Source organism: Danio aesculapii, chromosome 1 (genome assembly GCF_903798145.1).
Source record: "Danio aesculapii chromosome 1, fDanAes4.1, whole genome shotgun sequence".
NCBI lineage: Eukaryota > Metazoa > Chordata > Actinopteri > Cypriniformes > Danionidae > Danio > Danio aesculapii.
In genome coordinates, this window is record NC_079435.1 from 10,804,060 (window position 1) to 10,827,931 (window position 23,872).

General features: G+C 40.4%; 1 protein-coding gene across 5 annotated transcripts in view; it reads left to right on the forward strand.

The window, feature by feature from the left end:
* Nucleotides 1-762: 762 nt before the first annotated feature.
* Nucleotides 763-23,872, forward strand: part of npnta (nephronectin a) — a 115,567-nt gene continuing 92,457 nt past the window's right edge. For 4 of the 5 annotated variants that reach the window (XM_056456571.1, XM_056456574.1, XM_056456573.1 and 1 more), the window contains exon 1: nucleotides 763-1,064. In XM_056456571.1, the coding sequence (XP_056312546.1) occupies nucleotides 997-1,064 (68 nt within the window). In that variant the 5' untranslated portion in view covers nucleotides 763-996. The remainder of the gene's footprint in view (nucleotides 1,065-23,872) is intronic. The other variant, XM_056456572.1, reaches the window with a different exon arrangement.

Consider the following 23,872-nt stretch of genomic DNA (forward strand, 5'->3'; position numbering starts at 1 on the left):
AACTCATCCAGCATATCTATCTATCTATCTATCTATCTATCTATCTATCTATCTATCTATCTATCTATCTATCTATCTATCTATCTATCTATCTGTCTGTCTGTCTGTCTGTCTGTCTGTCTGTCTGTCTGTCTGTCTGTCTGTCTGTCTGTCTGTCTGTCTGTCGTTCTATCATTCTATCATTCTATCTATTTATCTATCGTTCTGTCATTCTATCATTCTATCTATCTATCTATCTGTATATATATATATATATATATTTAATTATCATTAAACGTAGACTTTCATTCTGTAAACTACTGATATTTTATTAGAATTTAAAATAATAATAATAAAAAGTATTAATCACCTTTAATTACATTTATCTGGTCTTTTTTCTGTATTTAATTGTATTTAATCTGGTCTAATAGTATATATATAGTAAATACATTGTCATATTGGTTTAATCTTTTAAAGAACCTTTAACATTCATTGACACATTTTTCCACAACTTTTTTTAGGAAAAGGGTTATTGAGATTATGATTTATTTATTTATTTATTTATTTATTTATTTATTTATTTATTATTTTCATTTAAAATTCCTTGAATTGTAAACATACAAATAGCTGACGTGTAATATACAGTAATATACAGATATGCAGGTGTAATGGTGCATGTAGAAAGCGCGCTCTCGTCTGTCCTTATTGGGCGCAAAGAGAAAGTGTCTCGAGAGAGAGAGCCAGAGCGAGAGAGAGAGCGGGTGAGAGAGCGTGTTAGTTGTGCTCTCGTCTTTGCGCTTCAGTCCAGTCCACGGCTCTCCACCAGAGGAGCGGAGCGCACACTGACACTCTGCCGGTTTTTCGCGCATGAACCACGGTCAGTGTTTTCTTCTCAACCCGCTTCGAGTCTCTGAGCACTGACGGATCTAAATATCACCATCATTCCTATTCACAGACCGGACACCCGCCGCGACGACTGGATAATATACAGCACGCAGTGCACGCGCGCTCGCGGAGATGTGGATCATAAAGTTCATGTTGATTTGGACCTGCTGGATCGCAGTGGACGCGGACTTCGATGGCAGGTGAGACGGCAATTATTCTTATTTATTTTACTGTAGTTTGTTTGGTTACACGTTAGTATAAGGATCAGTTCTCACTATTAAGGTTGCTTTTTTTCCTGCCTATTAGCTATTAAGGTATTGTCCGTTTACTTAAAAAGTATCTGTACATATATTCTGCATGATTGTATTCTAATACCAATACCCAACCCAACTACGATCTCAATAACAATTAGCAAATTAGTCGTTTATTGAGCTTACATCAATAGTTAATGGTTTGTTAAAAGCGAGAATTGTTCTTTAAAATAAAGTGTGAACGTTTGTGTTATTGCTAATTCAGCTATTCTGGCTTTTCCTGACTAAAAATGTTACTTTGAAATGAACTGGTTTTAATTTGAAACATTCTGTCAGAATGTCTTTAAGTGTTAATCAGGCTAGTTGTATCATCATAAGCTCATTGTATAGTATTTTGTTAAATGTGCGTACGAGTGCAGTAAACACAGATTTTACTTCATTTAGCCAGTTCTATAGGTTTGCGTTCAAGGTCAAAACACTAAGCAGGTGTTTATTTGAACGCGAATTTAATGCTGATATGTGTTCAACCATCTAGATTTGAATGTGTTGTTGTATAATATGGCTTCAAAATCTTGATAACGGAGTTCAATGTTTATAAATAAATACATGACGAGACAAAACACGATATGATTTTTAATAAAAATACAAGGTTTGTACTTGAAAAGTGATGGAGTGTTATCATATTTTTAGGTATTTAATATTGTAATGCATTTGGAGGTAAGAGTTATCAGTAAAAAAAGTTACTCAAGTTTCACTACTTATTTCTAAAAATAGTCTTATTATTTCTTAATTTCTTATTGTAGTGCCGTTTTGAAAGCATAAACACAGATGCCTCAAGTTTATTGGCAGTGTGATCAGTTAAATTTAGCACTGGCTCAAAAGTTTGTTGTTACTGTTGTCAATCAGCATGGTGAACTTCTGAACCTGCTACAAAATAAGCCATTCGTTCTCCAACCCATCTGTATGTTTTGAATACCCCATATAGGCGGAAAAGAAATGTTTAAGAGTCATTTATTCTCTCTTTCTTGGACAATCACCACACGCGTTCCCCGGTGCTTTCGTGCCCCGGCATGTAATCTGAAATATGTGGTGAACAGAAACGTGCCAGAGATTCAAATCTGCTTAAAGCTTCATTGAGATTAAAGGGGATCAAATGTCCATGCTTGAAATTAACTATGCGCTTTAGTAGAAGTAGCTCAGTATACCTTCAGGGCAAGGTTTCTGTCAGGCCTCACTAAGATACATGTAAGGGGGTCTCACTAATCTCTCACACCCGGTGTAGTTCATCAATCTCTTTGCCGGTGAGATGATTGTTGAATTCAATAAGAGAGAAATCCAAAAATGTGCAACCTGAGAGGATTATTAGAGAGGTATCCTAGCTGTTACTTGATGAAACTACTTTTAAAATAGGTTTTAAATGGACAGTTCACCCAAAATTTACAGTTTAGTCATCACTTACTGTACTCACCTTTCGCTTGTTCAAAACCTATTTGAGTTTCTTTTTTTGTGTGTTGAACACGAAAGGAGATATTTTGAAGAATGCTAATTGATAAGACATCCATAGTATTTTTTTCATTGCTATGGAGGTCAATGGGCACCAGCATTTTTCAAAATATCTTCTTTTGGGTTCAACAGAAGTTATAAACTCACAGAGAGGGAGTAATTTTCATTGTTTTGGTTGAACTATCTCTTTAAGTACCAAGCGTTCATTTATTATGGCTCGTCCTCATTGTGTATGCATTGCTGAATCATGCCATTTGTTTATTATGCAGTTATTAATTATGTCATTAAAGGATGTATTATTTAATTAGGTCTGTGTATTAAATATTTCACGTTTTCATAAATTCTGTTTATATGCTGTATTATATAACATGTGTATCTCTTAAAGGTCAATACTGAATCATACTGTATAGTTTCCTTATGCACATCATTGGGTTATGAAAAGGATTTATGATTTAATACATTATTTATATATATTATGCTTAACTAATAATTAATAATATCATCTTAATTACATCATTTAAGTATGCATATTAATTCTTTCAGTGATTTATATGAACTATTTTTTTATTTTGAAAATGTATTTTTAATTAGCAACGCAACATATTAATTACTATTTATTGATTTTGTGATGCTTAATATATGGACTTCCTAATTAGAACATTGTGGAGTCACACAAGCATTTGATTTACTACCGTTTTTATTTTTCCAATACATTAATTGAAATATAAAAATGCTTTTGAATGGCAATTCAGTTTTTCATTTATTAAATTTGCAATGCTAATGTGCTGTAATGCTACTAATTGCATCGTTTATTATGAATGCATCAGCTAATTATGTCATTGTTGAGAGCACATGGCTTCCTATTCACTGTTATAGGAACTAATCCTTTATTTTTCAACATGATTTATTAACTTTGAAAGGCTTAATTATTGCATTGAAGTATGCATATCCTAATTACGTCATGTACTAAGTATATGTATTGTCTAATTGCGTCATTGTTGAGAACAGACTGCTTCCCATTTTCATTTTCAGTACAAGAACCATCACACATTATGGAAATAAGCTCATTTCATCACTATTTATTTATGTTGAAAGGCTTAATTGTGTAAGTATACACTCACTGGCCAATTTATTAGGTACACCTTACTAGTAATTGTAGCCTCAGTTTCCTGTTCTTAGCTGACAGGAGTGGCACCAGGTGTGGTCTTCTGCTGCTGTAGCCCATCCGTCTTAAGGTTGGACGTGTTGTTGTTCAGAGATGCTCTTCTGCAGACCTCTGTTGTAATGAGTGGTTATTTGAGTTACTGTTGCCTTTCTATGAGCTGGAACCAGTCTGGCCATTCTCCTCTGACCTCTGGCATCAACAAGGCATTAGTACCCACAGAACTGCCACTCACTGGATATTTTCTCTTTTTTGGACCATTCACTGTAAACCCTAGAGATGGTTGTGCGTGAAAATCCCAGTAGATCAGCAGTTTCTGAAATAGTCAGACCAGCCCTTCTGGCACCAACAACCATGCCACGTTCAAAGTCACTTAAATCACCTTTCTTTTAATTTTTTTTTTTATTTTATAATAATTTTTTTAGAGGTTTTCGCCTTAATTGATAGGACAGTGTGGGGAGCAGAAAAAGGGGAAGGATCGGCAAAAGACCTCGAGCCGTGAATCGAACTCGGGTCACCGAGAGCACCTCGGTGATATGTGTCAACGCACTAACCACAAGGCTATTGGCGCAGACTTAAATCACCTTTCTTCCCCATTTTGATGCTCGGTTTGAAGTGCAGCAGATCGTCTTGAACATGTCTACATGCCTAAATGCATTGAGTTGCTGACATGTGATTGGCTGATTAGAAAGTGGCATTAATGAGCAGTTGAACAGATGTACCTAATATAGTGGCCGGTGAGTGTACATGGTCTTTATTGCTCCACGTATCAAGTATGCATCACCTAATTGCTTTGTTGAAAACACATGAATTTCCATTAACTGTTATGAGTAAAGTGTCCTTTCATTTGCTGGATACACATTGTGGAAGTTGGTTTCGATGTCATTTATTAATGTTGCTCTGATTAATTATGTCATTTAAGCAAACATTGCCTTATTATGTAGCTGTTGAGAACACATCACTTCCCATTTGCTGCTGCAGTGATGTATAGGAACACTTCGCTTTCATTTACCAAACGCATCACATGATAGGAATTGGTTTTGATTCACATTTCAAAGTGATTTATTAACTATGCGATGCCTAATTATGTCTCTCAAGTAAAGAATGCATTGCTTCCCATTTACTGTTATAGTAGTATATATAGGAGTGATGCCTTTCATTTGTCAACTATATGTTGCATTATGGAAATGCATTTTGATTTGCATTTCAATGTCATTTATTTAAATTAAGCACCTAATTACATCAATATTGTAACACTGTTACAATTATGAGCAAACCCTCTACATTTGGAAAAAACACCCTATAATAGGAGTAGAACTGCATTTAAATTACATTTAAGTGAAGTTTAATTTTAAACTAATTTCGAGAGGAGCACATGCTCATGATTGACCCAGCTGGCCCACATTAGCTAATCATGATCCTCCAATCAAAGGATCCCAAGTCACTATATATATATCCTCATTTGCTTTCTACATCTTCGTCTGGATGAAACCCCCCTCCTCCCCTTCTTCCACATTTATCCAGAATGGGCGGCACGGTGGCCCAGTGACTAGTACTGTTGCCTCACAGCAAGAATATCAATGGCATTGGGTCCACGCTGGTATTTCTGTGCGGAGTTCTCCCCGTGTCCACGTGGGTTTCCCCCGGGTTCCCCGGTTTCCTCTCACCATCCAAATGTGCTCTGTATTATAGATAAAATAAGCCTAAATCTTTTTTCTATTGTCTTACTCTCAGGAAGTTCACCTTGGCCTCAGCAGCAGAGGAGTTTGAGATCGACCTGAGCTCAATCTCCTCACCCTGCGAAAGGGGGGAGCCCTGGGCCCGAGGATCCCTTGAGCTCAGGGTTCTCTCCCGGGACAGCACGCCAAACAAGCTTTGTACAAATCGTGAGCTAAGCGTGAACTCTTGAAACTTAATTTGTTAACATTGTAAGTTGTAATTGTGTCATTTCAGTATGCATTACCTAATTAATTCTCGTATTAAAGGGATAGTTCACCCAAAAATGAACATTTCTGTTGAACACTAAAGAATATATTTTGAACAAAGCTGAAAATCTGTAACCATTGACTTGCATTGTAGGATCCTATGCAAGTCAACGGTCACAGGGTTTCAGCATGCTTCAAAATATCTTCTTGTGTTTAACCCAAGGAAAATCAAGTTTAAAATTTTATAGGTTTAAAATGAATATAACGTGACCAAATGATGAAAGAATATTTAATTAAACTATCACTTTAAATATGCATCACCCAATTGTTTCATTGTATTTGCATTTATAAATATGCTCATTTTGTTTAGCATTTCAATGTTGTTTTTTAACATTGCAATGCTTAGGTATGTAATTAAGCATGCACTACCTAATTACATCGCATTTATTGCATGCATTACCTAATTACATCATCATTGAGAACGCATCACTTCCTATTCACTGTTAGTGCATTTTCATTTGCCAAACACATTCAAATTGATTCACTTATTAACTTGCCATGTGGCGGCACAGTGGCTCAGTGGTTAGCACTGTGGCCTTACAGCAAGAGTGTGGCAACTGTGTGGAATTTGCATGTTCTCCCCGTGTAGGCGTGGGTTTCCTCCGGGTGCTCGGGTTTCCCCGCAGTCCAAAGACATGCACTGTAGGTGAATTGGACGAAGTAAATTGGCCGAAGTGTGTTAGTGTGTGTGAATCCGAGAGTGTATAGTTGTTTCCTAGTACTGGATTGCAGCTGGAAGGGCATCCGTTGTGTAAAACAAATGCTGGAAAAGTTGGCGGTTCATTCCGCTGTGGTGACCCCTGATAAATTAGGCACTTAGCCAATGGAAAATGAATGAATGAACTTGCCATGCTAATTTATGCAGTTTAAACATGCATTGCGTAATGACATCATGTGCCATATAAAGATTAGATTAGATTAGATTCAACTTTATTGTCATTACACATGTACAAGGCAACGAAATGCAGTATTATGCTTAAATACACAGTTAGTGGGACTTCACCAAGTAAATATTCAGCCAATCAGAATTAAGGCACACTTTTACAGTTTATGTTTAGTAAGTTTAGGCTTACAATTAAGGTTTTGTACTTGTACATGATTGTTGTCCAATTGTATCTCCCTTTGATTTTGGGAATAATTTACAAGGTATGGTTGGGTTTAGGGGTAGGGATTAGGTTTAGATTACATTTTTGAACAAAAATGATGTTCCAGAATCAACATAGATGTTAATCCAGGATCGCATCCTACTTGTCAAAATCACACCCAACTTAAATACACGGTTTAAGCATGCACTACCCATTTACATCATGCATGCTTCACTTAATTACGTCATCACAGAGAACACATACTCAGTGCCAGTCACGTGTTTCCCACGGGCTGTTCCTCTGAGGCACCGGCCACCCAAGCGTGGACTTGTGGATACAACTCCTGCAGTGATCTTTATTGCGTCTTTTATCTTCCGCTCTGCTGGGAAGCATTTTGTCCTTTTGGCAAGATGAGCAAAAAAGCTGTCCTTCCAAATGGACTAGAAATTCATTCACTTTGGCAGAAGTCTTTTTTTAATATGTTAAAATCCAAGCCCAGCTCTTCACATTTCCCTTATTGCCCAGAAGCTATCATAGACACAGTTCGGCCGGACATTAATAACTGACTATGAGACTTAATGAACAACTAATGTACATTTGTTTGTCACTGTTTTTCCCACTGACCTTCGTTTAATCGAGTTTCTCCTATTCATCACTTTCCAAGCGTCCTCCAATGCATCATCAGCTTAATGTTTGTGTAAGTTCCAGACACGCAATATTGATGCGTTTTTCCTCAGGGCATGGCATTTCAGGAGTTGCCCGCTGTAATGAACGTGTACATTAACCTGCTGGCGTATGTTATTAATTTCCGCCGTGATGGAGTTCGCTTGTCACCAGGGCCATTATTTGCCAATTTGCCCTGCTTATAAACCTGCTCCGCTGCCCCGATCTGAATTCATAGAGAGAATATAGTGCATGAGCGCACCGTGAGGGAGCCATTCATTATCTGCAGGCCCGTTAAACTTCCTGTCTAATGGCTCGCACCGCACCTTTTTCCTCAACGTGACGCTAAACTTGCTGATGTGATAACAAGAGTACTCAATTATGTACAGACTCATTAAAGATTTCCCAATGTGAGGTTTTGGACGTTGAGTTCGCGTGACTCACCGGAGCAGAATGCGAAATCGGAGTGCATGATTGTCGGATATATTTTGTCAACAGTGCTTTGTTTCTCCATCTCTTGAATCGTATAAATTCCAAGTGCCAGTTCTGAATTGGGTCCACATGTCCGGTTTGCTTTCTTTGGGCTTTTTTCAATTGATGTCATCATCTGAATTGTCTCCGGCAGCTGAATTTGACCCCAGTCCCCGGCCTCTTTTATCTGGCGCTACAATGTGATGGAGTCAGCTACTGAGTCCGGTGATTGTGCATTTGAATGAAAATGGTCGCTAATGCCGGGTTACACAGTATCACTTTTGACAGAATCCATTTGACATGGACTTTGGGAGGCAGGAACTGACTGTATTCAAAGTCTCTTTAAGGCAAGTTTTATTTAAAAGGAGCCAATAATGAAAACATCATTTGCTCACCCTTGACTTGCTCCAAACTAGTTTGAGTTTGTTCTGTTCAACACAAAAGAAGATATTTTGAAGAATGTTGGAAACCTGTAACCGCTGACTTCCATGGTGGTTGTTTATTTCCTACTATGGATGTCAGTGGTTGCAGGTGTCATGCATGATGGGTCGTAAAAGATGATAGTTTACTATGGACTAGCGTTATATTACACACAAACACACACACACGCACACACACACACACACACACACACACACACACACACACACACACACACACGCGTGGTGACCAGGCGTTGTGATTTCTTGGGGCTAAAAAAGCACCTGTGTGCATAGCAAACATTCATGGCTAGTATCAATAGCTGTTATGAGAGATGGAGAGAGAGAGAGAGAGAGAGAGAGGGGCTCTGAAAGCAATGAATGTAATATTTTCCTCTGTCTATGTTTTAGGTGTGGAATTTCTTGCGAGTGCTTCAAAATGTTACACTATATATCACTGCTTCTGAAGGATTTTCATATAAACTCACTCATGATGTGTATGTATATCAGTGTGGAGTTTGCATGTTCTCCCCGTGTTGGCGTGGGTTTCCTCCGGGTGCTCCGTTTTCCCCCACAGTCCAAAGACATGCGCTATAGGTGAATTGAATAAACTAAATTGTCCAAAATGTATGAGTGTGTGTGTGTGAATGTGTGTGTATGGGTGTTTCCCAGTACTGGGTTGCAGATGTAAAGGCTTCTGCTGTGTAAAACATATTCTGGAATAGTTGGCGGTTCATTCCACTGTGGTGACCTCTGAGATAGAGATTAAGGAATGAATGATGTGTGTGTGAACATATGATCCTCCGACAATTAGAATTAGCACTGTGTTTTAGGGGCTGAACAACTTTAGATTTTTTTTTTTGCTTTTGAAAATAAAGTCAAGTTGACGTCAACTAGCCGCTTGTGATGCCATCAATGAAACACACGTTTTGCAACATGACACAGTTGGCAATTTATTTACAGAACAAATATATGCAAATGCTGTCGGGCAACTCATTACAGCTGAATTCAAAGGACAGCTAGCTTTATTTTATCTTCTATTCTTTTTTTTCAGCCATAATTGGCAGAATAACATGATATGTTACACAATTTTCACATCTCACGTGGTGAAAATTGAACTGTGATACATTATTGACTGAAACGCATTGAGGTCGGAAGTGGGACATTTCGCTGATAAATTTCGTGCCGCGATTGTGTCTGGAACGCAATGTGATGTAACACAGAACACGTCTTTGTGTTTATAAACACGAGATTCACTGCTCAGAAATGTTTTTTTTTCTTCTACAAATGCCTTTGGGGGGCAGCATGGTGGCTCAGTGGATAGCACTGTCGTGTCACAGCAAGCAGGTTGCTGGTTCAAGTCCCGGCTAGACCAGTTGCCGTTTCTGTGTGGAGTATGCATGTTCTCCCAGTGTTGGCATGGGTTTCCTCTGGGTTCTCCGGTTTTCCCCACATTCGAAAAACATGCGTTATAGGTGAATTGGGTAAACAGTAGCGATGAGTGTGTCTGTGTGAATGTGAGAGTGTATGGGTGTTTTCTAGTACTGGGTTGCTGCTGGAAGGGCATCCGCTTCGTAAAACATATGCCATAGTTTGAACATTGTTGACGGTTCATAACTTGCTACTGTAAACTGAAGCTCGCAATGCTTACCCCCACTACTTGGTCAACTACTTTGGAACTGACATTGATGAGTGGCACTACATGTGCAAATAGTTTTTAACTTGATACAGCGTCTAAAAAATTTGTGAGGTGCATCAAAATAAATGAGTGTAATGGTCATGTACAGCCATCATGCATGCTTACATTGAAAAACTTAAGGCTGCCATTTTGTTTGTCCAAAACACATGATTTAGTCAACATCAAGCTAAGGGCATCATGGCAGAGCATTAAAGTCGAGTAGTTTTTACCCATTTAAGTGTAAACTTCCCCAAGCTGAATACTGTAGAAATGTCTGCACATTTGCACAATGGACAACACATATCCATTGAACTAAGGTTGCACGATTTATCGTTTGAGCATAGATATCGCAATGTGTGTATCTGCAATACATTGCAGGATTCATTCATTCATTTTCTTTTCGGCTTAGTCCCTTTATTAATCTGGGGTCGCCACAGCAGAATGAATCGCCAACTTATCCAGCATATGTTTTACGCAGCGGATGCCCTTCCAGCCGCAACCCATCACTGGGAAACCCACACACACTCATTCGCACACATACATACACTATGGACAATTTAGCCTACCCAATTCACCTGTACCGCATGTCTTTGGACTGTGGAGGAAACCGGAGCACCAGGAGGAAACCCACGCAAACGCAGGGAGAACATGCAAACTCCACACAGAAACGCCAACTGACCCAGCCGAGGCTCGAACCAGCAACCTTCTGCGCCACTGTGTTGCCCCATTGCAGGATTAGATTATTTATTAAAGATACCATGTTATTTAGTTTGATTTTTAATTTCTGTACTTGAATACTGTTAGACTACTGTTAGAAACCATCAAGCATTATTTATTGTTTATTTTATATACTGTTATATTTATATACAGCGGGGAAAATAAGTATTGAACACGTCACCATTTTTCTCAGAAAACATATTTCCAAAGGTGCTGTTGACTTAAAATTTTCCCTGATATTTGGAGCAACTAAAGAAATCCATATATGTACAGAAAACAAATTAGTTTACAAATGATGTGTAATAAAATGAAATGACACAGGAAAAAGTATTGAGCACATGAAGAAAGGAAGGTGTAGAAAGACAGTGAAAGCCCAGACAGCAGTTGAAATCTCTTAGTAGTTCTTCAGCAACCCTCTGCTCTTCCTCAGTGTAAATGAATATTAGCTGCTTCAGTCCAACATCTACATTAGCAGGATGATGAAGACGAAACCAGGGTGGACATTTCAGCAAGACAATGATCCAAAACACAGCCAAGGAAACTCTCAAATGCTTTCAATGAAAGAAAACCAAGCTGTAGAATGGCCCAGCCAATCACCTGACTTGAATCCAATAGAGTATACAAAATAAAGATCAGATTTGATAGACGAGTCTCACAGAACCATCAAGATTTTTACACTCTGTTGAAGTCTGAATAAACTCACACCTGAGCAATGCATGAATGCAGCCCTAGATTGAACGCCATGTTCTCCAAATGCTAGTAAACGTCTCGGAAACTGTGGGAGACGTATAAACCCTCAGGCCGGGTTATTTCAGACCTGCGCCTGCTGCGTCTGAGATGGACGGCGCTTGACCGGTGTGTCACATATTCAGAATGAAGACAGCTCAACGCTGCGCCGCGTGCTTCAGAGGAGCGTGTCTAATAGTCTGGCAGTCTGTGGAGGTGGTGGAGGAATGTGAAGGGCTGTAATTAAAGCCCCTTCACTTGCACCCGAGCCCCGCCGCATGTCATCATTCATATATACATGCGCAGACTCTCTGTGACTAGTGTCAGACGCTGCAGACAAATAGAAATGCATGAATTTTTCATGACTCAAATGTACCAGTGCGCAGAGATAATAAAGGCGTCGCGGACTAATTTTCATGACCCGGTCGCTTCCTTGGAGAATCACATGATGTGGATATTTGTAATCTGCTATCGAGCTGGAATCTGATATGGTGTAATAGTTACATCTTTTTATTATTATTACTTTTTTATTTAAGAACAGCATATAACATTTTACAATAAAAATACAGCAAAATGATTAGCACTAGGAGCGGCACAGTGATTAGCACAATCGCCTCACAGCATGAAGGTTGCTGGTTCGAGCCTCAGCTGGGTCAGCTGGCATTTCTTTTTGAAGTTTGCATGTTCTCCCCGTGTTGGTGTGGGTTTCCGTCCAAAGACATGTGGTATAGTTGAATTGGGTAAGCTAAATTGTCTGTAGTGCATGTGTGTGAAAGTATGGGTGTTTCCCAGAGTTGGGTTGCAGCTGGAAGGGCATCCGCTGTATAAAACATATACTGGATAAATTGTCGGTTAGTTCCGCTGTGGCGACCCCAGATTGATATAGGGACTAAGCTGAAAAGAAAATGAATGAATAAATGATTATCCCGTCCTGTGAAACCTTTTCAAATATTTGCCAAATGATTTTTAACAGAATTTGTTCTCTCATGAATTTTTATTTTTAATCATTTTTAGTTTTATTGGATTATTCAATATTATTAACCTGCTTAGAGTTTGTATTTTGTGATTGGCCATCCACTGTTGGCCAACGACTTGCCTAATTAATCTAACTTGTCTAGTAATCCTAATTTGTCAAGCCTTTAAATTGTGCTTTAATAATAGTACCTTGTAAAATAACTAGTACAATATTATGTACTGTAATCCTGGAAAAAACAAAAACAATTTTTTTAGGAATTAGTCATTAAAAGTATTATGTTTGAAATGTGTTCATCTTTCAATTAAACAGCACTTTATATATAATATGTGAAAAACAATCAACGTTTTGCAGGAGGGTTAATAAAAAGCTATATATGCCAGGGTTTAAATTAAATGCAATACAAAATATACATATTCATTCATTCATTCATTCATTCATTTTCCTTTGACTTAGTCTCTTATTTATCACAGCGGAATGAACCGCAAACTATTCCAGCATATGTTTTACGCAGCAGATGCCCTTCCGGCTGCAACCCAGTACTGGGAAAAACCCATACACATTTACAAACACAGTGTGAATGTGAGAGTGTATGAGTGCTTCCCAATACAGGGTTGCAGCTGGAAGGGCATCTGCTGCGTTAAAAATTTGCTGGAATAGTTGGCGGTTCATTCCGCCATGGCGACCCTTGATAAATAAGGGACCAAGCCAAAGGAAAATGGATAAATGAATGATACTAATAATAAAAGGCATATTTCAGTCAACAAAACCATAAAATTGTTTCTTATTAGTAAATTCACATATATGAATGTAAAATTTCTTTAACTATCTCAATAAATAAATGAATTAAATTAACTATTTTTCTCTTGGTTAGGATAGACAGTAAAGCCATTTTCCCATGGAAAGTTCTTGAAGAGTGAATTTTATCAATGATACATTTTGAGCCTCACAATCCACACTCTGGCCAGTTTAGTTCATCCACCTATAGCGCATGTCTTTGAACTGTGTGGGAAACACCTGGAGGAAACCCACGCCAACACGGGAAGAACTCCACACAGAAATGCCAACTGGCACAGCCGGGACTCGAACCAGCAATCTTCTTGCTGTGAGGCAACAGTGCTAACCACTGAGCCACCGTATCGCCCATGTAAATAATGCTTTGCTGGATAAAAATTCTGTGGATGAGCTTAATAGGATATTTCATGAATTTTGTTTCTAACATGCTATCTCTGAGGTAACAGCCATGCTTTTCTCCAGCAAATCAATTTGCCCTTTAATAAAAAGATGCGATAAGACTGGATATAAGGTACAGTAATGATTTCTTTTAGGAGGAAAGAGTGCAAATAGCTTTATTATTACTCTTGGTATTCATTGTAAAACCAATTTTACCAACATAAGATGCAGCATTATCAAAATACGCTGTATCGGGAGGATAGCCTTTATCAATACCCCTAAATAGCATATACAGATGAAGTCAGAAATATTAGTCCTCCTGAATTATTAGCCTTCCTTTATATTTTTTTCCCCCAATTTCTGTTTAACGGAGAGAAGATTTCTTCAACACATTTCTGAACATAGTAGTTTTAATAACTGATTTATTTGGTCTTTGCCATGATGACAGTAAATAATATTTTACTGGATATTTTTCAAGACACTTCTATACAGCTTAAAGTGACATTTAAAGGCTTAACTAGGTTAATTAGGCAAGTTAGGAAAATTAGGCAAATCATTGTATAATGTTGGTTTGTTCTGTAGACAATTAAAAAAACTATTGCTAAAGCAGGCTAATCATTTTGACCTTAAAATGGTGTAAATAAAATTAAAAACTGCTTTTATTCTAGCCAAAATAAAACAAATAAGACTTTCTCTAGAAGAAAAAATATTATAGTAATTAGGAAATACTGTGAAAATTTCTCTACTTCGTTAAACATCACTTGGAAAATATTTGAAAGAAATAAAATAAATAAATATCACAGGAGGGCTGATAATTTTGACTTCAACTGCGTAGGCACCTGAAGGAATTGAGCCAATAGCAGTTGAAAACTCTTGGTAGGAACATTAGTGGTAATTTTAATAGTTGCGAGGTGTAGAAGGAGTGTTTCTGAGGTGGACGAGGGATTAGTTGTGACAGTCTTGTTACCTCAGTGAAGGTGGCGCCGCTTTCTCAGTTTGGCATGTCTTTGGATCGGGCCCAGGGTTTGCAGATTGCTGACTGGCACGCAATCGCTTGTCTCTGGTGGGGCGAGGGCTGCACAAGGAGATTTGTCTTGCTTTTTTTTGGTCCCTTGCAGCTACAACTTTTTGCTTTTTTCAGTGCTGCTGGTTATGTGAATCCTACTCTGTTGTATTATAATTGTCTAATATATATATTTTGCCACAGCGGAATGAACCGCCAACTATTCCAGCATATGTTTTACGCAGCAGATGCCCTTCCAGCCGCAACCAAGTACTGGGAAACATCTATACACACACACACACACACACACACACACACACACACACACACACACACACACACACACACACACACACACACACACACACTCATACACTACAATCAAATTAGTTCATCCAATTCATCTGCCGCTTGTTTTTAGACTGTGGTGGAAACCGGAGCACCCGGAGGAAACCCACACCAACACGGGGAGAACATGCAAACTCCACACAGAAATGCCAACTGACCCAGCCGGCACTCGAACCAGCAACCTTCTTGCTGTGAACACCCTGCCGCTCTTTTTTTGTGTTCAGCAGTTGAGGTTATGGGAATCGTTTTCTGTTGTCTTATTATTCTAACACAAAGTCCTGGAAAGCTTTCCATCATGCAATATTCCTGTCCTCCCTGAAAGTCAAATATTTAGTCAAAAGACAAAATCACAGCCAGTTGGAGCACATTTGCTGTTTCGCCTATTTGGAGAAGCTTAATGAATGTTAGTATAGGATCCTTCTCCGTCAGACTCATAAATTCTCTCATAATTCTCAATATTAGTAGTTCTCTGCTTGATGTCTGTTCTGATGCCTTCTCTGAAACCTTCATGTAAATGTTTTAGGTAAAAAAAGAAATAAAGTGTTTTGATGATGTCAAAAGTCTCCCATCAAATACTAGTTTAATGCAGATTCTGTTAATAATAATGTACAGTATATAGGTGCGATGTAGTGAACCCAGAGTAGGTCCACTAGGAGGCGTGGGAGGCCTTGATAATCACAATAAACCCAAAACAAAACAAAAAAAACCCAATGGCAAAAATCCAAAAATATATATACAAAAATACAAAGTACCAAATCAACAAATTAAATATAAAGACGAATATATATAACACAAAAACAAAACCAAGGAAGAGAAAAAAAAACAATCAAACGTAACCACTGTATACTAGTATCTACTCACTCAGAAGATTGCTCACGGCTCTGCCACAGCACGCTCGCTAGCCAGGTAAACTGACCCCGAGCTGGAGTCTGGCATCCCTCTTTATACACCTGACTCCGCCCATTGATTGGCGTAAGCCATTCTCTAATAAGTATATAGTGAAAAGAACACACTTTCAAACTCGCCTTAAATGGCATCTCTTTAAATCTTAAATGGTCTGATCTGCTTTAACAGAACACACAGAAACATACAACATTAAACACCCATAACCTTTAACATCTTTCCTGTAAAACAGGACAAACAACCACACTGGTTGTACCCACATAAACACAAATGGTACGGTCGGACTTTCAGCGCGCGAACTCCCAAGGCGCGGCTTTTGATGTCATAAGCGCGCGCCCTTCCTTCACTCAGGTTCGCTGGTCTTGCGCTGAAGTCCGAACTCCTCTAGACAAACAAACAAAAACACGAAGACAATGTGTGTGTGCGCTCAAGTGTATGCTTCGTGTGAGACTGAAGGGGAGAGATGAACTGTGGAGGTGTGATAGTATGCCGGTGATATGATGCGTGCACTCATCAATATACCCGCCGACGGAGGAGGAAGGAATGAAGGTAAGTTTTGTGTGTGTGTGTGTGTGTGTGTGTGTGTGTGGGTGCGGCCGTCAGAGACAGAGGGGAGAAGTCTCACTTCTCCACATTATCCTCCTCCTCTCCAAGCCGCGTACTGTCCGGAAACCTGGACAAGAAGTCGGCTACCAAATTTTTTCTCCCAGGGCAATGACTTATTTTGAACTGGAAAGGTTGTAATGTCAGGTACCACCGGGTCACTCTGGCGTTAGTATCTTTCATGGAGTTTATCCAGGTAAGTGCTCGATGGTCTGTTTCCAAGTCAAACTCCCGCCCCAGGAGGTAGTAGCGGAGGGATTCCAGGGACCATTTAATTGCAAGACACTCCTTCTCTATGGTAGAATATCGCGTCTCCCTGGGCAACAGTTTCCTACTCAGAAATACCACAGGTTGCTCTTGTCCAGCTGGTCCTTGGGCTAGTACCGCTCCAATCCCTCTATCCGATGCATCCACTCGCACCATAAATCTCTGAGAGAAATCAGGGCTCTTTAACACAGGATGTGTACATAGCCTCTCCTTCAAAGTAGTCCACGCCTGTTCACAGGCGTCAGTCCAAACGACTGGATTCTTCATTCGTTTAGAGAGCAAGTCTGTTAGGGATGCTGCTGTCGTTGCGAAGTTGGGGATAAAACGTCGGTACCAGCCCATCAATCCTAGGAAGGAACGTACCTCCTTTTTGGTCCTAGGTTTTTGGCTTCTCCGAATCGCTTCTACCTTGTCCACCTGTGGTCTGAGTCCACCATTGCCCAGTCTGTACCCCAGGTAGTTGGTTTCCTTTTGTCCCCACTCGCACTTAGTCACATTTAAGGACAGACCCGCTCCTTGAATTTTCTCCAGGGCCTGTTTTGCGTGCTGCAGATGGTCCACCCACGTGTGACTGAATATTACCACGTCGTCTAGGTAAGCAGACGCAAAACTTTCACAGCCCTGGAGAACACAGTCCATGAGGCGCTGGAATGTTGCAGGTGCCCCATGTAACCCAAACGGAAGTACCGTAAACTGATATAGGCCAAGAGGGGTTCTGAAAGCAGTGAGGGGTTTCGATGAAGGATGGAGGGGCACCTGCCAGTAACCTTTGCACAGATCTAGTGTGGTTATGTAGCGGGCCTGCCCTATTCTCTCCAGCAAGTCATCGATCCTCGGCATAGGGTAAGCATCGAACCTAGATTGAGCATTTAGTTTTCTGAAGTCAACACATATCCTTAAAGATCCATCCTTTTTAGGGACGATGACTATGGGACTGCTCCATTCCGATGATGATGGTTCTATTACTCCCAGTTGCTTCATGGTTTCTAGTTCCTCCTTCAGTGGCTTTAACAGTTTTTCAGGAACACGATATGGTCGTTGTCTTGATGGTGTTGTGTCTGTCAGGTGGATGGTGTGCTGGGTTACCTCCGTTCTTCCTGGCCTCTCCTGGAACAATGATGGGTAAGCATTGAGTACCTCCTTTAACTCATGTTTCTTGCCCTCCTCCAGGTGATCCAACTTCAGCTCAGCAGCTTGTCTCGGTGTAACCATCTCCTCAGCATGATCGTCTTCATCCTCCTTCACCTCTCTCACCATCAATACTTTCTCTGCTTCTTTTGTCTCCTTCCACTCCTTCAGCAGGTTGATGTGGTAAATCTGTCGACTTTTCTTCTTCTCTGGATGGAGAATCTCATAAGTGACTGGCCCCATCTTCTTTGTCACTTCATATGGCCCTTGCCATTTCGCCAGAAGTTTGTTGGTGGACGTTGGTAAAAGCAGTAATACCTTTTGTCCTGGCTGGAACTGGCGAAGACGACTTCTTTGGTCATACCATGTCTTCTGCTTTGTTTGTGCCTCTTTAAGGTTTTCCACAGCCTGCTCCCTGTAGGTTTCCAGCTTGTCTCTCATCTTTAGGATGAAGCTGATGATGCTGCCGTTCTCCACTGCTCCAGACGGTCTAGTCCACGCCTTCTTCAGAATATCCAGCGGACCCTGGACTGGCCAGCCATACATCAATTCGAACGGTGAGAAACCTGTTGATGCTTGTGGTACCTCCCTGTATGCAAACAGCAAAAATGGTAACCATTTGTCCCAGTCTCGTCCTGTATCTGATACAAACTTCCTCAACATGTTTTTCAATGTCGCGTTGAAACGCTCCACCAGCCCATCTGTCTGAGGATGGTATGGTGTTGTTCTCAGTGCCTTGATGCCCAGCTGCTGGTGGAATATTTTCATCACTCGTGACATGAAGTTGGTTCCCTGATCGGTAATGATCTCGTCCGGGATTCCTACTCTGGAAAACAATGCAGTGAGAGCTTGAACAATTTTAGTGGTGGTGACTGTGCGAAGTGGGAATGCCTCCGGGTAACGAGTGGCGTAATCACAAATGACAAGAATGTAGCAATGTCCCGTACTACTTCTCTCCAGTGGTCCTACGACATCCATGGCAATACGACGGAAAGGGGTCGAAATAATGGGGAGTGGATGTAATGGTGCTTTGTCTCTATGACGAACCGCACTGGTTGTCTGGCAAATGTTGCATGTGTTGCAATGTGTCTGTACATCAGTGTACATGGTTGGCCAATAGAAACGTGTACTGATGCGAGTGTATGTTTTCTGGAATGCTAAATGTCCCGCCCATGGAAGTGTGTGTGCAAGATGTAACACAAGGGGACGAACAGATATGGGTACAACCAAACGCTTCACATCTCCTACTTGTACATATAAAACATCAATGACAACAAAATGTTCGTCATTCAAATTGATGTTATCAGGTTTTTCAGCTCTCACAAACAGTTTTCTTAAAGAATCATCATTTTTCTGTAGTTCAGAAATGTTATCAGGAATCTTCCAGTTTTCTGCCTCTAAACCATTCATATTAGGTTTCTGAACTGGAGACCCTAGCCTTTTTAACAGTCTTTTCTGCTGACGCGTTTTTCTTTTGCCCTTGGTTGCGCCCTGCAGCAGACTATCATCAAAGTCTGGCAGTGGCTGCAAACCAGCTTTTGTTTGGGCACGCGTTACTACAGAAAACACATTTTCAATGTCATTTAAACCTGCATAGCTCTGCTTGGTAGACAAATAGCACAATTCATTCAACACCGGAAGATCTCGACCCAAAACCATGTCAGCAGGTAAATTAGTGACCACTGCTACATTCAACATGTACATTTCATCATGTATTCCCACAAGTACCTCAGCTTTAGGATACCTCCGTATATCCCCATGTATGCATTGTACGTTAGCGGTATTAGCATAGTCAACATTGTTCACATGGCATGATTTTATCAAAGAAATAGAACTTCCCGTGTCAAGTAGTGCTTTCAGCTCACGACCATTAACCACAATGTCCAACATTTTAGCATTTTCATTCACATCACAGTCACCATTAGCATCGCCCTCTCTTGGTGCATAACAAAAACCAGTTAGTTTGGATTTTCTAGCAGGGCATAACGATGCTTTGTGTCCTTGTTGTTGACACGCATAACAGATCAGTGTATGTGTTTTCTCAGTCTCAAGTCCATGTGAATGCTGAATGTCAGTATTTTGTAAATTGTGTCGTGCTCTACCTTTTGCAGGTTGCGTGCGCAGACCGGAGCGATGAGCGTTAGCATACTGCTGAGCCAGTCGTGCTGCTACCAGTCCAGAGTCTGGCTCATGTTCTTTGACCCATGTCCTGGTATCTGGATCCATAACCCTCAGCAGTTGCTCCATGATAATCAGCTCACCGATCTCATCTTTAGAGTGAAGATCTGGTCGAATCCAGCGCTGATACAAGTGTTTCAGGCGATGATATGTTTCCGTCGGTGACTCTCCTTCTGGTGACGTAGACGCTCTGAAGCGCTGACGGTATGTTTCTGCAGACACGTTGTATTTCTGCAGAAGAGAGTCTTTTAATTGTACATAATCATCAGCACTGACCTCATCCATTGCAAGATATGCCTCCAGCGCTCGACCAGTCAGTAATGGCACCAGCCGACAGCTCCACTCCTCCCGAGGCCACTGCCACGTTCGGGCCAGACGTTCGAATCGCCGCAGATAATTCTCGATGTCATCATCAGCCTTTAAGGGTGGTAATGGCGTTTCTGGATGACTCATCCGCTGGACTCGGAGTGATGAAACTGCGGGTGGTGGTGGGGTAGGTGGGGGAGATGTCTCCCCTGTGGATACTCTACTGGGCGATGGCGTTGTTAGCTCCGTCGGCCGTATCGACTCACGAAGTCCCCGCAGCTCACGAAGAAACATCTCCTCTCTTGTTTGCTGTGCCTTGAGGAAATCCCTCATCATACTCGCCATGCCCTCACTGGACTGAGTAGAAGGCTCACTGGTGCTGGGACGCTCCGTAGCTGCCTCTTCTCCACCAGACGACAGTCTACGCCAAGCTGCGTCCTTCACAGCAGATCGTAAACCCAGCTTCCTCCTCCTCATTCTCTTCCGGGTGGCCGCCGCTTCTGACACCAACTGCGATGTAGTGAACCCAGAGTAGGTCCACTAGGAGGCGTGGGAGGCCTTGATAATCACAATAAACCCAAAACAAAACAAAAAAAACCCAATGGCAAAAATCCAAAACACAATGGCCTGACCCGGAAGTGTAAAAAAAAGGTGGTATTTATTTACAACGATGTGGAGGATATGTCCAGTGCAAAATATATACAGTGTCCATAAAAAATCCAAAAATATATATACAAAAATACAAAGTACCAAATCAACAAATTAAATATAAAGACGAATATATATAACACAAAAACAAAACCAAGGAAGAGAAAAAAAAACAATCAAACGTAACCACTGTATACTAGTATCTACTCACTCAGAAGATTGCTCACGGCTCTGCCACAGCACGCTCGCTAGCCAGGTAAACTGACCCCGAGCTGGAGTCTGGCATCCCTCTTTATACACCTGACTCCGCCCATTGATTGGCGTAAGCCATTCTCTAATAAGTATATAGTGAAAAGAACACACTTTCAAACTCGCCTTAAATGGCATCTCTTTAAATCTTAAATGGTCTGATCTGCTTTAACAGAACACACAGAAACATACAACATTAAACACCCATAACCTTTAACATCTTTCCTGTAAAACAGGACAAACAACCACACTGGTTGTACCCACATAAACACAAATGGTACGGTCGGACTTTCAGCGCGCGAACTCCCAAGGCGCGGCTTTTGATGTCATAAGCGCGCGCCCTTCCTTCACTCAGGTTCGCTGGTCTTGCGCTGAAGTCCGAACTCCTCTAGACAAACAAACAAAAACACGAAGACAATGTGTGTGTGCGCTCAAGTGTATGCTTCGTGTGAGACTGAAGGGGAGAGATGAACTGTGGAGGTGTGATAGTATGCCGGTGATATGATGCGTGCACTCATCAATATACCCGCCGACGGAGGAGGAAGGAATGAAGGTAAGTTTGTGTGTGTGTGTGTGTGTGTGTGTGTGGGGTGCGGCCGTCAGAGACAGAGGGGAGAAGTCTCACTTCTCCACAATAGGATTGCCTGGATAAATTGCCAGTTAAATGTTCAATCTGGGTGGCACCGTGGTTCAGTGGTTAGCACTGCTGCCTCAAAGCAAGAAGGTCGCTGGTGGGCCAGTTGGCATTTCTGTGTGGAGTTTGCCTGTTCTCCCTGTGCTGGTGTGGGTTTCCCCTGGGTGCTCCCCAGTCCAAAGACATGCGCTATGGGTGAATTGAATAAACTAAATTGGCCATAGTGTATGAGTGTGTGTGTGTAAATGAGAGTGTATGGGTGTTTCCTAGTACTGGGTTACAGCTGGAGGGGCATCCGCTGCGTAAAAGATATGCCGGAATAGTTGGTGGTTCATTCCGCTGTGTTTACCACTAATAAATATGGGACTAAGCCGAAGAAAAATGAATGAATGAATGTTCATTCTGCTCACCAAAGTGCATATTTGTAATCAAAAATAATGTGAAATTAGAAAAATTAAGAAGTATTATTACAATTTAAAATAAAAGGTTTCTATTTGAATAGATTTTGATGGATTTTCAGCACCATTAAGTCTTTAGTTTTTTTTTTTTTTTCTCTCCCAAAATTCATGATTATTGGTCACTTTTTAGTTTTTTTGGTCACAATAAATGTTTGATAATCTCTTGAGTCACACGTTGCACAATCTGGAGCAAAAAATAACTTGCTTCCTTAGTAACCTTTACCACCATTTTTTACTCATTTTCTGTAACACCCTCATCATCAACACCCAACCACTGTATCCCTCATGAATGTGTTTGCAACTCATATTATGCATGATTTCTTTTTCCGCATTCTAATTATGATTAAAATGGCCATCATTATAAAACACCATGTTTAAAAACATAAAATGCTGTGGGTGAAACAGACCAATTAGCCATCCTCTCAAAGCGCTTCAGCCTGTGTTGTTTTCTAAAGGCATTTAGCCTCATATTTTCACTGGAAAAAGAAAAGAGCAAAGAGCTTTGTGTTGTTGTGGAGAAAAGAGAGTGAATTAACTAAAGACGAGTATGTCTGCTCTTTTTGTAAGCACCATGAATTCTGTCCATATAAATTGACAACAACCTACTGTACATTAATATTGGTTTCCTTACACTGTTAATGATTTTTGTAAATGACACAGTATTAAACTTTAATATAAACTGTATTTAAGACAGTTTTGCACTATATTACTGTACACTACCTGACAAAAATCTTGTCGCCTATCCAAGTTTTAGGAACAACAAATAATAACTCCTAGTTGATCATTTGGTATCAGAAGTGGCTTATATGAAAGGCAAAGGCCTCTAGATTATGCTTATTTTACCAAAATAAAATATGATCATACCTTGATATTTAATGATTTATTTAGCACAGTAAGGTCTGACTTTGCTTAGACAAAAGTCTAGTCACTTAACAGAAATAATGTACTGTATAGAATATAAAGTCATGGTGCAGTGGAAAAATAATTAATATTGTGTATGACTCCCATGAGCTTGGAGGACTGCATCCATACATCTCTGCAATGACTCAAATAACTTATTAATAAAGTCATCTGGAATGGCAAAGAAAGCATCCTCGCAGGACTCCCAGAGTTCATCAAGATTCTTTGGATTCATCTTCAATTCTTCCTCCTTCATCTTACCCCAGACATGCTCAATAATGTTCATTTCTGGTGACTGGGCTGGCCAATCCTGGAGCACCTTGACCTTCTTTGCTTTTAGGAACTTTGATGTGGAGGCTGAAATATGAGGAGTGCTATCCTGCTGAAGAATTTGCCCTCTCCTGTGGTTTGTAATGTAATGGGCAGCACAAATGTCTTGATACCTCAGGCTGTAGATGTTACCATCAAATCTGCAGATCTCTTGCATGCCCTCTTACTGAATGTAACCCCAAACCATGATTTTTCCTTCACCAAACTTGACTGGTTTCTGTGAGAATCTCGGGTCCATGCGGGTTCC